This window comes from Xiphophorus couchianus, chromosome 12 (genome assembly GCF_001444195.1).
Source record: "Xiphophorus couchianus chromosome 12, X_couchianus-1.0, whole genome shotgun sequence".
Classification (NCBI taxonomy): domain Eukaryota; kingdom Metazoa; phylum Chordata; class Actinopteri; order Cyprinodontiformes; family Poeciliidae; genus Xiphophorus; species Xiphophorus couchianus.
In genome coordinates this window covers 6,978,928-6,996,164 of record NC_040239.1, presented here as the reverse complement: position 1 = coordinate 6,996,164, position 17,237 = coordinate 6,978,928, and the positions used below count along the sequence as shown (strand labels likewise).

The 17,237-nt window shown below is 39.3% G+C and overlaps 1 protein-coding gene across 1 annotated transcript in view; it reads left to right on the top strand.

Annotated features, from left to right (window-relative positions):
* The first annotated feature begins 312 nt into the window (after window positions 1-312).
* The window catches only part of notch1b (notch receptor 1b), a 55,280-nt gene continuing 38,355 nt past the window's right edge, over window positions 313-17,237 (top strand). The window contains exons 1-2 of the mRNA XM_028033981.1: window positions 313-734; window positions 1,404-1,485. Of these exons, the coding sequence (XP_027889782.1) occupies window positions 674-734; window positions 1,404-1,485 (143 nt within the window). The 5' untranslated portion in view covers window positions 313-673. The remainder of the gene's footprint in view (window positions 735-1,403; window positions 1,486-17,237) is intronic.

Sequence of the window (17,237 nt, the reverse complement as noted above, 5' to 3'; positions counted from 1 at the left end):
GTGACATATTGTAGCCACATTTAAATGATAAAAGAAAGATTTGCTAAATTTAACAGTATCCTAAATTAAAAAAATACCAGATAGCCTACATTATTTTAAAAGACTACAAAAGTAATTTAGTAAACTTTGACTTCATCTGATATAAAAGTGGTCAAGAACATAAATGTAGAGCCTAACTTGACATTTATATTTTTACTGTTTTTATGTAGCATCTAGCCTGAGCTAGCATCTCAGCAGCTAGCATCTCGAGGAAAACCTGTGGCGCTGATGTTCCACAAGTGTCAGCTAATTAACCGTTTACTACGTGGGAAAACCGCTGGGGGACACAAAAAACAAACTCCCTGCTATCTCTTCATCAAGCTGCACAGCTTGTGCCTGTCTGGGGAACAACTATGTGATTGTTAGCGTGTCGGTGTGGAAGAAAAACGCCCCTTCAGAGCGAAGAGCAGCGGATGGAGACTTTCGTCCCTCAAATCATTTCCAACTCGGGACTTGAAGTGACGGCGTCTCATGCCGGGTGTCCGCTTCACTTTCCCCCCCCCCCAACTCTCTGTGGATATACTCTTGGGTGAACGTAAAGGGTTTGTTTTTTTCCCTGTCAAGGAGGAAGACATAATATTGGATCTATGAAAAAACCCACGTGGATTTTTATAATCTTTTTAAACCAGAAGGAATGCATATTTTTTTGTTAGTGAAACTAACTTTCCTGCTGTCGCTGATAGGAGTAACACGAGGTGAGTGACGGGAAGCTTTCGGTTCGTTAATGCCTCAAAATATATTTGAGAAAGTGTAGTTTTGTTGTAACTTCGGTACAATCTCAACCTGTTTTTTTTTTTTTAAACTTTCGTGTCAACCTGGGAATCTTTCTCCAACTTCCTGAACACACGCCACAGATTTGTTAGACTGAGCTGCCAACACAGATTCTTTTAAATTCACTTTTGTGGCATGTTGCACTTGTTGTCTTATTAATATTAAAAGCACGTCTTTTCCTAAACTCACCTCTCCTGGGAAAGTTTTCGCGCTCCTTTTTTGCTCAGGCAGCTGTTCCAGACTTATCCAGCAAAAACCAAAAACTTTTTTTTTCCTCACCAGTGTGTGAATGTAAGCTTCTGCGGTTTGGTTAGTGTTTTGTTGCGATTGCACTGTTGTGTTACTCATATTTTTCAACTTCTGTCAAGCTGCGTTTTAGAGCATGCTGATGTCAAACTACACTCTGAGGTAGCAGGAGATGTCGCAGGTAGACATCAAATTTAAGAAGCATTACCGGGGCAATTTCAAATATTTGTGTGAGAAGCAAATCTTCCATTGCTTTTTCTGCTACCTTAGCTCAAAACTCTGCTTTGTTAAAAATAAACTCAGGATGTTTTGCAGAGTACACATATGTTAAAATGTTGCTTTTGCAGGTCTGAGATGCTCCATGCCCACAGAGTCTTGTTTGAACCAGGGGAGGTGTGAAGCTACTCCAGATGGCAATGGAGAGTGCAAGTAAGTTTAATGTCCACGTTTGTCTTGTGATTGTGCAAGTTATGACGAATGCCTGCACAGAAGAGCTGGAATGTGGGATTGTGGCGACTGAAATGACTCAGAGGTTTTGAGGTTTGCATGTGAAGGAGATGAAGCGGTGTGCGCTCACACTGCTGGAGCTATTTCTGGGTGGCAAATGGTCAGAGGATGTGGAGTGAAATGAGTGGTGGACTCTGATGAGGGCAGGGGGTCACCGTGAGATACTGTGTTTGGGTATGTGTTACTGCCGCCACATTCTGTCGTCTCTCCAGCCAAACTCTTCTCCGGCCCTAAATCTTGTTTTTCTTTTCTTTCACGGAGCGACAGCTGGGTTTGCCAGAAGCTCGGCGACCATTGTTCTGCTCTGCGATTAATTCTGTGTGACTAATCTGGGAGAGGCTTCCCAGAGAGACCCTCAAACCCCGTCCCTTTGCCACCCCCCACACACCCTTCTCTTGGGAGTTTGTCCCCTCCTCAAAAGCCCTCAGTGTTCACTCTCTCTGATTGCCCAAGACAGATGGCTTGACGCTTTACAACCCATTAAAAACATGGAGAAAAGGTTTCTAGATTTGTATTTTTTAAAGTTTAAGTGTAAACCCAAACTTTCTTTTGCTTTCTTGTTTAAATGCCCACATTGGTATGAGCAGCAGCAGTCAGGTTCACTCCCTGCTGAATGATTGTGCCGACCGGGTCAAAGCTTCGGACAGCAACAAGTGGGCAGTCATCTTGGCCCTCCGCCACATCTTAATTTGGCCCAGTCATGTATTCACTCGTTGCTCACACACACACACACACACACATCCCACCTTCCCACTGGGCCACAAAGCCATCATTGTGCCCCTGCACTGTCCCACTCCTCAGACGTCTCCAATTATACACGGAGATGGACATTGGGTCGGGTTTGAGCGGGCACACAAGGCCAAGCGAGTGATTGTGTATTTCAGTGTTACACTCTTGTTGTGATGGTTGTTATTGTAGCAATGAATTATCAGTAAAAGGATTGTCAAAACTTGGGCAGTTTTCAAAGTTTGGATACTTTGATTACTTTAGCTGCTGATAATTTGTCCCTTTACATTTTCTCAAAGATTATTAACTAACAAGCTTAAGATCTGCTTTCATATTAATCAGCCATTCAGTGATGCCTTCTGAAGGCGGGAACTGAGCTGAAGCAGTCCAGACCAGAAATAATATCTTGCAGATTCCAGTAGTACAATGGATGACCCAAATCAAAGCAGTTCAGGGCAGAGCTTCTTTCTGTCCAGGGAGATGAGAGGTATCGGGCCAACTCGATGTAGGGCGAGGAAGGATGCTGTTGAGGGATCACATACCTCCTTTGGCACTGTGTTGATTGCAGAGTGATGTGAACTGGTGATGATGGGATTGATTTGGTGCTTGAAAACCAAAGCTTCAAGTTTTGTAGGTTGTTTCATATTTCGTACATTCGTACAAAACTGAAAAAGTTGTAACCCACCTTTAATATCTTTATTTTGTTAAGAATGTTAAGTTATTTAATCACTAATATCTTTTGTTTTTTTTTAAATTTTTATGTTGATTTTGTCATATTTTTCACCATTTTATGTCCACTACCTGCACCTGAATGTGAAAACACATTTTTATCTTCCTTATCTTTGAATCTGTGATTGTTTTAACCGCTCTTGGTGATACAAACAATGAGCACCAAGTGAATGACTCCTGGATTGGCTGCTTTGCAAGTGCTAGCCTATAGCATGTTATGTAGCATTTCACCTATGTATTTCAGTTTTCCCAGCCACATATTCTTACAATATTTTAAATACGCTCCACATAAACATAGTCAAATTGCCCGCAAATAATTGCGTTGCATTAAAAAAGAGAAATATGCAAATACTGAACCAGTGGGGCTCTACTGTATTACAGTAGATAACTCTATTGGCATCTTTAATTTGTGTAAGCTAATGGTTGATCTAAGCCAACCATTAAATCAACTTCATTTTATGTTTTAGACAAGAACAATGCTGGTAGCGCACTGCCTTCTGCCTATGGTACGACAATATGGCTGAAAAAGGTGTCACTGCACAAATGTTTCATATAAGTCCATGTGTCGATAATTATTGATTAGTTTTTTGTTTTAAATATTTGAAAAACTGCCAAAATGATGACATTAATTTACCAGTTTTATCTGCTATTTCCTCTCTAGCTCGTGTGCTTATTTTCTCCCTTCACTCTACGAGGTTCTGTATTTTTAAGCAGTTATGAGGCACGATGGTGAAACCTGAAACTGCTCTGTAACCACTCAACAGACTGTTGCTAGGTAACCACAAGTTACTCAACAAGTTGTTGCTAGGTAACCAAAGAGTGAGTGAGTTAGTTGATATCACCAGCCTTGCTTAGCTGGCCGTGAGAGTCTGAGATTTATTTATTCTTTTCAAAATGACAAGAGTGATGAACTGCAGGAAGTTGCTAGATGCTTATGACTTTTAAAAAAAAACCTCACCTGGAAGAAGTTAAAGAAGAAGTCAAACCTCCCCTGTAAGTTGATCATCTGCTGTTTTGCCAACTTTTTAGCCAGTAGCTCTTCAGGGATCATTTGCATGGTACTAAATGCTATTTTTTTTATTTTTTTTTGCAAAACTGTTACATTTGGAACTGTTTAGATTTAGCTAAAAAAAAAAGAAGAGACAATCAGACTGTGTCCTTGTAACAAGATGTTAGTGGCAAAAGCACGTAACTCTCCGATTTAAAACTGGTTCTCTCTTAAATTGCCTTTTGTGTTGTGACAGTACCCTGGTGTATCCCTAGGGGAATCTAGCAGACTTTCTACTGCTGGATAATTCATAAGTTAAAGTGAAAATGTGAAAATTTTAGTGCGTGAAAAAGCTTCCAGTCTACAGGAAAACATTATAAAACCTTACTAAAAAACGGGTCAACGTTAGGACTTCTGCAAACTATTTTATGTAAATGTGACCTAAGCAGACACTGGAGTTCTCAGTTGTGTAAGACTCACCTCAGTTGACCTGATTGTTGAAAGCATCTGTTTGCGCCTTTCGTTTAAGTTGTCATGCATGGAAAGTATTGGAAAGTTTTCCGGAGGAAGTCACTAATTTGACACAAGATTAGGATTTCAACAAAAAAGAAATAATTTATTAAATTTTAGATAAATGAACCCTTAACTAACATAGTTCAAACTCCTGTTGCTGCAGGAGCGTCTAGCAGTCGTAGTTGTTCCTCTTTTTTTGGGGGGGATTTATAAGGTGGGATTTGAGGTGTCAAGAAGAGCAGCAGCCATTAAGGGTTTAAAAACCTGAGGGCTTAAATTTTACTGCTAAAACCTGTTGACTTTTTAGGGGTTTGAGCAAGTGATGCCTCCGATAACAATCTGAGCCATTAATTCCTCACTGGTATGTGTCCCTACTACAGTATTCATTTACCTCAATGAAAGTGAGCCCTTGTCCCTCCAGTTCTGAGCATTCTTCAATGGCACCTCTGTTTGCCCCAGTCAGATGAGTCTATCTTAACTCCCCCTCACGTCCTGCGGTTCCCCCTCTGCGCTCCTATTCAGAGTCAGGAAGCAGCCTCGAAGTGGCCTGAGGGAAGAAAAGGTGGCGTATCTGATCATATCATCACACAAGCAGAAGCACATAGTGCAAGGCTTTTTTATGGTCGCCGTCGCCAGTGTTAGGTTCCCTTTGGCTGTTGAGAGGAGTTTTCTGGCCGAAAGAAGCGACTTGGTGGTAGGGATCCTCTGTGCAGTGGATATTTGAGCCTTTGTGTTTGGCATATATGCCAAGACAAATCATATAAACTCTGATTGGAGTTACTGACAGTCGGCGTAAGGGTGTGTGTGTGTGTGTGTGTTTGAGAAACAAAGGTACTCCGAGCCGCACTTCCTCTTTTCTATTATTTTCCTCATCCCAGACCACCTGCTTGTGGGTTGAAGTGTAACAACCATGTGGGCCATCCACTCATCCAGACAGCAGCGTGCTCCTTAATACCCATGATTACTTGTGGTTTTTGCCCATTGGGCTCCACACAAAACGGATTGATGATGTCTGCCAGGTGTTTTTTAGCTTTTAGTCACTCTCACTACCGGACACAAGTCATTCTCTGAATATTTAGGAGGAAGGGATGAGATGGGCTTTTATGGAAATCAATTGTAAATTAAACAATTATTTTAATTTTACAGGATGGGATCAATCAATCAGGGTTTTACAATCTCCTCCATGATTATAAATGAGATTAACTATCCAAACGACAAGCACATTGCTTAAGGGTGCATTCACACCCACCCATTTAGTCCATTTTAACTCAACTCTAGTTTGTTTGTTTATAAAGTTTGCTTTGTTTGGGGAGGTGTGAATGCGTTATCAAACTCTGAAGCAGACCAAAAAAGCGAACTCTGGTCCACCTAAATACACAGGTCTCCGTTCGGTTGAAGTGAACTCTGGCGAATTCGAGTTAATATATGAATGCTAAAGGGACCAGAAACCACTCCAAAAGCAGGAATCGGGCTTTAGTACAGGGCATTCTGAGTAAATGCAACCAAAACAAATGCTTGTGTCTAGCGTAAAGGGAGAAATGACTCGTGGTCTTTTACCACAGACAAATCCTACAACCACTAAAATCTAATGCCACTCCACTTTTGTTTACATTTCTTGAAGAAGGAAGTCATATTCAGTGTCTTCTTTACAGGTTTTTGTGTAATTTCTTTCAGTAGTTCTTGCTGCAGCGCCCCCACAGGCGAGTGGGGAAACAAGTTTTTCAATTAATTTGGATTGTTTGACACAGTGCAGTGTGAACGTAAACCGCACCGGCTGAAAATGTAACAAATGTTTGGATTTTGCTCTGGAATCGAACTGAGTCCACTGTGACTAAGAATATTTTAAAATTAGGCGGTTTGCTTAATTTAACTGTTACACTTCAGTCAGAAAACATATTAGAAAACTTGAGAAACTACAGGCAGAGGTGCACCGATTGCAGTTTTCTAGCCAATCTGAAATTACTGATCTTTAAGTAGCCTTTCTTGACGATGCTGATTTTGGACAATGCTGATTGTTTTGTCTGAAATGTTGCTAAATATAGCAAAGTTGCAGAGCTGGCAGCAATAGGGAGATTATTGTTGATTATGAACGTGCAGACATGACCTTTTGGGTCTGTCAGTTAAAACTCTCTCACGGCAGAGCAAATAAAGATAGCGGCTGATTTTCAGACCTTTGCCGAGGCAGATGAGCTCAGTGGATAAGATTGGCTTCTCAAGTGTTGGTCAATCACAGATCTCTGAAAAATAAGGAAATCGAGGCCAATTTATCAGTGCATCCCTAATTACAATGCTTAATGTTATTTAGGATTAGAGTTTTTACTCACACCAACAATAGCTCTACAAAACATGATCTCTAATCTGCAACTGCTGAAAATGACAGATTGTAACGAATGAGTAAAGTTTCCTCACTGTTAAAGTAACAAAAACAGAGGTGGATAACTGGTAAACTGGCATAGAGATATGTAAATATCTGCCATTAAATTAACGGATGTATATTAGGGCTGAAACAATTAATTGGATTAATCAGTTACTGACAAAATCGCCAACTAACTTAGTAATTGAATAATCTTTAACTGGAGTATACAGACCCCAAAAAAGCCATTTGTTGAAAGAGCAACATACTCAGAGCAGTAATTAAGCCACAAAAAAAATACATTTTGTTGATCTGTTGATTAATTATTTGAAAAATTAATCAACAGATCATCTCTACACAGTATTGATGTTGAGTCTGAAAGGTCAGAGCTTTTCACATGTTGATATTAGGAGTATGTTTTAGCTGCAGATGCATTTGCTACAAATCGTCAAGCATGCACTAAAGGAATGCTATGTGTTACATTATAGGTAATAAAACCCTTATCTTCTTATTTAAAAACGGAATTTAATTATTTATTTGCCATTTTTATGTATTTTTAATGTTATGCCAAATAACATTAAACAACAATAAGTTGTTAAATGAAAACTCTGCAGAACTTTCCAATTTTTTTATTTGATTACTCGATTAATCATCAGAATAATCAATAGGAAACTTGATTACTATGGTAATCCTTAGCTGCAACTTTAATATATATCCACTGGGAAAAAAATGGAGTCATTTAGCATAGACAAGAAGTAAAGATGGGATTTTTCTCCTCAACACATACATTAACATCCCGAGGGTTCGGTGTCACCTTTAGACTTCCGGAAGGCCTATAAGTGGTTCCCAGCCTCGTAAAACTGTGTGGCAGAAGTCATTAGGGCGACTGTGACTCTCAAAAAACACTTACTCACACACACACACAAGCTAAGTGTTTGGTCCCTGGGGGGAGCTGCTTCTTTCCCATGGGCTGCATCCCGTGTTGCGCCGAGATTCACAGGGTCACTAATGAAGGCTGCCAGATGTGGGCCGGCCAGGTCAGCTCTCCTGTACGATTACAGAGGAAGGAAAAAAGTGATGAACATAAGAAGAGGGCAAGAGCTGGAGAGTCCTGTAATTTCTGCGGCCAGTTGGGATTCAGCGGTAAATTCAGTTCCCCTAAAAACAGTCAAGGATTTTCCAACAGAACTAGTTCTGCTCAGCAAGCTATTTTTATCCCAATAGAGTCAATTTGTGCGATTGCAGCTAAATCTAACTTTCTTCTCTTGTGGTGGTAAAGTTGACACTCTGGTTGGCCATGATACACACTGCTGGGAAAGCACAAGAGAGGGCAGGAAAAGGGGAGAAAAACAGGGAGGAGAGGCCCCTCTCCCCTTGGGCGAAGCTTTTAAAACAGATCAGACAAGACTAAAGAGGACTTAACCGAGGCACAGAAGCAAACGGCCAGGAAATGAGAAGTAGTGGGGTGGTGGTGGGGGACAGACAGGATGAAGGGAAGGGAAGTCAGAGGTACAAACATGGTCCACTAACCCAGTTTGACTCCCAGATGAAGACACCTGAGACATCAAAGAAAAAAATGCCGGGTTATTAAATCACAGCCAATGTGAGACATAAAAACCAGACTATTGACATGAGGCTGTACGGCCTGAGTACGTTTTCCAAACAGATGACAGTAACTACCATCCCTACTGCTGCTAAAAAACCTGTTGTTTATTATAACTGTAATGATGTCAAAAACCTTAATTATTATTTCTTGATTTTTATAGTTAGACTTAAGCGAAAATGTAAAAAAAATAAGCCCCACTAAAGTTAGCAGTGGCTTTTAATTGCGCAGAACATCATTTTCTAGATACTCTGCTAACATTTATGCTGTGCAAAACTAGTAAGCTAAGATTAGTAAGTTAGTCAGGTTATCTGCCACTTGCTGCTTGCTAGCTGTGGTTTAAAGCAATGCTAATTATTGGCAGCTTTTGTGGCCAATCCAGTGTCTGTGTTTTTTTGCAAAAAACATTGCCCTCTAATATATTCACGGTTCAGGATACAAGGATTTACTTATTCGCTAATTTTTCTGTGGAACGTAACTAAATTATAAGCTGAAAATTTGCCTACCTTAAAATATTCAAATGGAAATGCAGCTTGGAAAACTGGAAACCTTGGTGCAATGCTATTCGATATGCTACTAGCTGGCATTTGCAAAACAGCCAATCCAGGAGCGCCATTCACTTTCCTTGGCATTGATTGACTGAACTCCCAAGAGTGGAGATAAGGAATACCATGGATGTTAGTTTCTACTTCTGTTAATATACACTATGTGGACTAACGCATATTGAGGTGTATTTGATGTTTGAACAATGAAAATAGGGGGTTTTAGGCATTTTTTAGAATGTCCTTCAAGGATTTGTAGATATTCCTGGGTAGTTGAAGTATTACACCAACCCTGTTTACTTCACTTTAATCAAACTCTTGTTTGTTTGCCAAGAAAGTTTAGTTTGTTTGGGAACGTGTGAATGCTCAATCAAACTCTTCTGCGGAACAAGAAAGGAAACTTTGAAAGGAAACTCTGGTCTGTCTTCAAACCTTGGTCTTGGTTTGGTTGAAATGGACCAAATGAATTCATATGTGAACACCAAGTGAACTATAGACTGCACCAAAAGCAGGAAGCAGACTATAATGCAGGGTATTTTGAGTAAATACAACCAAAACAAACACAAGAGTTTAACTCTAGATTAAGAAATAGCTTGTGGTCTTTTACCAAAGACAAAAGAGAAATCCTACAACCACTGAATTCTCATGCCACTCCATTTCTGTTTAGATTTCGTGATGAAGGAAGTTGCGCTCTGTGTCTTCGTTAGATTGTTTTGTGACATTTCCTTCAGTAGTTCTTGGTTCAGCGCCACCACAGGCAAGAAGGGGAAAAGGTTTTTCAATTAGTTTGGATTGCTTGACACAGTGCAGTGAAAAAGTGAATCTCTCCTGCTGAAAATGTTACGAATGTTACAATTTTGGTTCTCAGTCGAACCGAGTTTGGACTATGAGTTGTGAAAACAGCCTGACATTTTAGTGAAAGCCCTTTAAATCTTGGGACCACCATGATTGCAGAAATGAGCAGTTTTGAAAGCGTTCCTTTGTGAAGCCTGTTTTGGCAACCTGTTGAGATGTAATTACACCAATGAGAAAACTGGAGAATTACAGAAAACAGACCAGGTATATGTGTGAGAAAACCCAAAGACAAACAATAAAGTAATTGTATCTTGTTGGGTTGAACGTTTAAGAAATGTTCCAGTAAAACAGTGGCTTCCCTGGTTGATGTCTGGCCAGACCCATTCTTTGGCACATTTCCTGCCCAAATCTTTTCCTTTAGTTGGGCAAATTATTCTGTACATTCAGTAATTTAATATTGTAATAATCCAAATTAAAATCTAAATTACAAGACAGATAAATAAATAAATAAGTTTGTTTTAACTTGAAATGTTTTCGCTTTAACTTGTCAGTGTTGTCTGAGTATTAGTCACATTTCAGCAGTTATTAATAAAATTAGGGAATATTTACATGTAACCAGACGCAGACTTTGTGTCCCACAGAGCTTTACATGTCACAATAATTGAATAAATAGACAACCTAATTCACTAAGCTTCTTAAACAGCATCCAAAGCGATCTCCATGCAGCTGCCTGAATCTGTGTACTCACTCTGGGCTTTTATTTGTGTACAGTGCACATGTGTAGCCCACATATTACATCTCTCCATCTGCGTGTGACCTCAGAAAGATGGCAGATGGCAGATTGGCCCGGCAGTCAGGAAAACCCCTTTAAGAGTGACGCCAGGCCCGGGGTCAGATGTCACCACAACATCTGCTGCAGGCTCGAGCCGCCGCCCCGGCGCTCTCGTGTGTCCCGTCCGTGGCGGCGACAGACCTGTTGCCACGGGCTACCGTGGGAGCATGTGAAGAAGAGAAGTGAGCGCAGAGGAGAACAATGACCGCAGCCGGGTTCAGGGATGACAGAGGAGATAGTAACAGTATCGTCCTTACTGCGGAGATAGCTCCACTGCTATCCTGCAGTTACATTATACCTCCCAAACACCTGATATTTGCTCAGCTTCTGATTTGTGCCTGTCTTTTCATGTCTTCTTTATTTACCTTTACCTGCCGCTGTTGAGATTATCTGGCTCTGCAGGCCACCAGATTTCTCTTGTTGAAGCAGCTGCTTTGCTCTGTTTGCTTTGAACACAGAAAGGACTCAATAAAGAAGTCTCTGAATATCTTGTATCTTGTTCACCTTTAAGACCTTCTGGAAGCAGTTGATTTTATGTCTTTGAAAGCCGTTTCGAGTCAAGTGTGTTTTTTTTACAGGTTTTTGCCAGGTTAAAGAGCAAACTGTTAGCATTCTTTGCGCAGCGTGTGCTGCAGTTGACCGACTGTTGGCGCCTCAGCTGGAGCTTGTTTGCATAGAGCTTTCGTCAACCTGAGGGTGCGGTGTCTTTCTGTTTGTCTTCTTGGCCTTGTGCAAGACTTTCTCCTGTTTTGCAGTACAATTACTGCATTACAGTACTTAAGTAAATTTTTTCATGCATCTGTACTTTGCTTAAGTCAATTTATTTGTGGGTACTTTCAACTTTTACTCCACTACATTTTACATTTCTGTAATGTGTTACGCCCCAAGTTAGTTTAGGCCTGTCACAATAACAAATTTAGCTGCATGATACATTCTCCTAAAAGTTATTGCGATAAACAATAATATTGTTGTCATGAGACCATTTTCAAGGAGTATAATGGTAATGACATAATAATGAAGGGGTTACTTACAGCCTCTCAAAATCAATAAACTTTAACTTCTAATGAACATTTAACACTAGGAATGAATGACATTTTAAAGATCCAAAATAAATAAACACATGGAACAGTAAATAAAGTCAGTACTTTATTTACTGTTGGTCTCTTGAAACAAAACGTCCAGGTTAATAGTTACCAGACTGAAGAATTTTGTCATCCAGTCCTTAGTGGAAAGTGGAAAGGAAAAACAAACAATAACCCAAATGAAAATTAAGTGTCTGGTTTTACTTTATTATACGATTAATTTATTGATTTATAGTGACAGGCTTAGTCACATTGCTTGTTTTTTTTAAATTTGTTTATGAGTTTGAAAGCAAACTCTGGTCCAAGTTTGTAATGTTGTCAGGAAATTTAAATATTGTTGACTATTGACCCTTTATTAGGCTGAACATACAGTATTTTTTAACTGAAGGAAATCATCAGTTCCTATTCCTTTCTTATGTGTCTGGTGCTATTTTACTCGGACCTGTTTACTGCAGTTAAACTAACACATTGGTTTTACTTTATGTTAAATAATAACCTTCAAAAGTATAATCACTTCTCTTTCTTATTTAGTTTAACTTTGCAGACGATCCCTGAAATTCTGATGCACAGTGTAAACTGTCACAAAGAGTTAACACAATAAAAACATGTATTAACTACAGGTTTGTTCATTAAAATAGCCCAACACTACTGACGTATTAAAGAAAAATATACATATGAAGGCACACTTAATCCACTGCAAAAACACAAAATCTTACCAAGTAATTTTGGTCTACTTTCTAGTGCAAATATCTTAGTACACTTGAAATAAGACAAAACTAACTTATAAGTAACTTTAATTTCTTAATATTGATTAAGAAGTCCTTGTTCTTTTGTCAGATTATTTCGCTTATAACAATAAATCTTATTAAATAATCTTATCTTATTACCCATATTATAAGTGAAATAATCTGCCAGTGAAGTAGTACTTTTTTATCAATATTAAGGAGTTATTCACTTAAAACAAGCTCCTATTACTTTCTGAAAATTAACTTACTCTTAATTCAAGTGTACTAAGATATTTGCACTAAAAATAGACCAAAATATTTGCTACATTTTTATGTTTTTTCAGTTATTGTGCTTTAACATCAACCTGCCAATTAGACCAGAGATGGAAATTAGCCATCTAGCTTATTTCCATTTCACACTAGAAACTAAACCAAAAATACTTCATATTTTCTGTTTTTGTCGTGTGGTACTGCGTTAGGGGATACGATAAGCAAGTACTTTTACTTTCAATACTTTAATTATTTTTAAAAGCACATATTTGTTTACTGTCTGTTTACTTGTACTTTGAATTAAAGTGTTTGAGTACTTCACTGCTGTTTTGTAAAGTTTCAAAGCCTCTAAAATGTTTTTTTTTTCAGGAAACACGATGTGCAGCTGCTCACGAGCTTCTATTGAGGTTAAAAATCAGGCCAGGAGACTCTTTAGAGTAAAAATTCCTTCTCAACCAGCTTCCCCTTTCTCCTTTTGAGAGCCCTACCAAGCCCGTTCCAGTTGCCTTTCTTCCAGACTCTTTTGTTTCTCCCGCTGTTTGTGTGTGTTTTGGATTTTCAGCTTTGGTTTCGCTTGCTCTTGGCCCCAAACACTTAAAGAAAAGTGCAGGATCTATTCGGAGTCACTTGGACGAAAGTCTGAGGAGGGCATTTAGCATCAGTTATAAATCTGAATGTGATGTCTCACCAGTGAAAAGAGGCGGTTAGACAGGAGTGAAGCGAACTGGTTTTGGCGGGAAGGAAGGTGCACTGAGATGAAGGATTGGATGCCAGCAACTGTTCGGACTTTAAGAGAGGAAGTGAAACCAGCAGCGCGGGCCAGTTCAGGAACAGAGGACGTTTCATAGAAAGATTTTTCTGAGACACTGGGAGGAGAAAGAAGAGGGAAATGAGAGGAAAGAGGAGGTGTAACAGCTGAATACGCCGGGCCTGGAGCGAGCGTTGAATGGGGAATTGGGGGGTTGGCAATGGACCCACTTATGCTCCCACTTTTCTTGTTTCTCGTTTCGCTTAGAAGAACATACGCAAGAGGGCGGCCATTCAAATATTCACTCTACATTGAAGGTCCCAGCTTGGATTCATTCCTTATTTGATATAAGAAGTGTAATAAAATTATTTTTTTGATATTATTAGGATGTGCACATAGAGGACAGTAGGATGCAGGAAGGAGGCAGATATGGGAGACGAAGGGGGAGGAGTGGCGTGGGGGAGGCGGCTGGCTGGGGCAGCAGCTGCTGTCTCCTCATTAACATGCGCACCTGCTCCCTGCGGCCTTTTTCCAGCAAGCTCGTGTGGCGCCTCACGACTCAAGCACTCGCCACCGCTGGGGTTTAACCGGACCGACCTCCCTCCCACCCCACAAGCAGAGAAGCCCCCCGCCTCAGATATGTAGCACACATGCCTCTACTGTTCTTCATGACACTCAATATGTGGAAGAATTTGACATGTTGCTGATTGTATTAGAGCAAGGGTGTCCAAACTGCGGCCTGTGGGCCATTTGTGGACCTTTTACTGACTTTTTTTGCAGCCCCCAAATTGCAATTCAAGATAAAAATTGGGGTTGATACAGATGGAGACATTTTAATTGTAATTAAGGTAAAATTATTCCCGACTAGCGGTGGGGGTTTATCGTATTGTTTATCATTTATCGTGAAAAATTCTTATCATGACGACAATAATTTTGATTTATTGCTATCTTGATAAATTTGCATTACAGTTAAATAATTATTGGATATGTTGTTTTTACTATTTTATCCACTAACTGAGTTTGAAAATATGATAAAAAAATTTTTATTTGTGCATTTTTTGCTATAAATCAAACTTCTTTAGGTGTTGTCCTGAAGAACGTTTTTCAACAACAGCATTTGTGTTGGTGGCACTAAGAAAGCTAAAAATCCTAATAAAGATGTTTTTCACCACAATGTTTTTTGTTATCACAATAGGACCACAAAATATAATGATAAAATTATTGATCTTTGGGAATTTGTTCTTGCGTTTCCATGCCGTTACCATTACCTTACTTGAAAATGGTCTCAAAAGAACCATAATATCGTTTATCGCACACGGGTCAAACTCGAGGCCCGAGGGCCAAATCTGTCCCTCTTTAGCTTTTTATGTGGCCCTCTAAGACTCCAAATTACACCAATAAGTCCCTCCAGTTTTTCACAAATGCGCAATTCTTTTGTTGTTCACAAAAAATCAACACAAAATTAACAGATCCCCACATGTTTCCTGTTTTTTTTACTGCTAATTTTTCTTACAATTGGCCAAAAAAGTGACTGCTGCCTCAGCCTTACTTGATTAGCTTGATTAGCTTCAATAATTAATGAAGTCACATTTAACATCATACATTAGTGCAAATATTTTAACAATTCCTTAGAAATATTTCTAAATTACCAAAAAATATGTGATTTTGATTTAAACAAAACACAAAAACAATCATGAAATCCTGGATGGACTGACCAAAGATGTTCATTATTATTTAATTTTAAGAAACACTTACTGAATGCTGAAACTAACAGCTATTTATTGGTATTTTAACAGTTTAGTGGATTTTATCAGTACATTATGGGACAACCGGCCCTTTCAGAACATTCAGATTCAGAAAATGAGTTTGACCTCCCTGGTTTATCGCAATAACTTCTGGTGTAATTTATCGTCCGGCAAAATTTATCACAGTTACAGGACTTTGTGTACAGTATGTTTTTGGTTTGTTGTTCTCAGATGCCTTTCGCCTCCATAGCTGTTTTCTTTGATTGCATTTGACTCAGATTTGGCTTCCCCTTTGATCTTCTTGTTGACACCAATAACACGACAGTCAGACAAGGTCCCACGTTTCGATCTCTGCTTGATGACTTGCCACCGCTGGCTGCTACTGTTTATGTTGCATTGAGCCTAGCATGTGATGTTTTCTTTTCCTTGTCACAGTCCGAAGGCTGCGTAATCCCCTGAGAGGGGGACCCTGTGTAAACACACAACTGTCCCCACAGAGGGGCCGCAGCTCGGCCCCCACACACACAAAGGTGCTGGACGCCCTGGGAATGTTTGGGGACGCGTCCTGCCAGCCCCTCAGGGCTAACAGCCTCGCCGGGTTTAGTCAGGTATTTCAGAGCGACTTTGGGTTTTGATGTCGTGGGAAGGCCGCCGGACAGGATGTTTCTTTCATGATATTGTGTCTGCGAGAGGCTGAACTCACTACACTGTTCAAAAAAAATTGGTGCTTCAGAAATAGATAAAAACGTCAATAGACATTTGTATTTATTAATAAACATGAACATGTGGCTAACTTCTATCTCCAATCTCATTTGCTGGTTCATTTTAAAGTTTAATAACTGCAAAAACATAAAATCTTAGTAAGTATTTTGGTTTAGTTTCTAGTGCAAATATCTTAGTACACTTGGATTAAGATGAAACTAACTTAGAGTAACTTTTCAGCAAGATGTAGGAGCTTGTTTTAAGTCAGTCATTCCGTAATATTGATGAAAAATGACTAGTTCCACATGCAGCAAAATATTTCTCCCATATTTTATGTAAATTAATTTGCCAGTGGAACTAATAATCTTTCTTTGATATTAAAGAATGATTGACTTAAAACAAACTCCTGTATTTTGCTAAAGTTACTTGTAAGTTAGTTTTGTCTTAATTCAAGTGAACTAAGATATTTCCACTAGAAAATAGAACATAAATACTTTTTGTGTTTTTGCAGTGTGATATTGCATTACAAAATAAATTCAGCATGTACGGTTACTTTCATCACTTTAAGTATTTTTAAAAGCAAGTATTTGTTTACTTTGTCTATTCATTTGTACATTTACTTTAGTGCAATGTTTGAGTACTTCTACACTGCTGTTTTGCAAAGTGTTTCCCATATTCTAAGTTAATTTATCTGCCAATAGGACAATCACTTTTTCATCAATATTAAATAATTATTTACTTAAAACAAGCCTCTACATCTGGCTGAAAAGTTACTTTTAAGTTAGTTTTATCTTATTTCAGGTGTACTGAGATCTTTGAACTACAAACTAAATCAAAAATACTTGGTAAGGTTTTGTAGTGTACCGGGATAAAAACACAAAATGACACTACAGAATAAGAAATTCACTCTTCCTTCCTGAAGATTGACATTTTTTCATCGCCTGTCTGATGCTGGAGCAAATCCTCTCAGCGGAGGAAGGAATAAGAGCAGCGAGGTGGTGGTATAGCGCTTTGAAGTTACCATAATGTTGGCTCACAGCTCAGACACTGTGGCAAAGCCTTGTCCTCAGGATGAATGAGTGCTGACAAAAGGTCAAAATGAGCACTTTTCATCCCTGGGAGATGCTGGATGGTGCCGAGATGGCTGATTCTTTCCTGTGTCAGCTTTTGAAACAGAAAAATTTGGCAGAAGATCTGAAATACTGCAGTTTTTTTGTGTTGTGTTTGTAATGATTGAGACTTGCTGGCAGATCTGCTTTGTTGAAACCAGAAAAACCTCCAAGGTCAAGACTAGAGGATCGTGGCTGGTTGAAAACAGAGC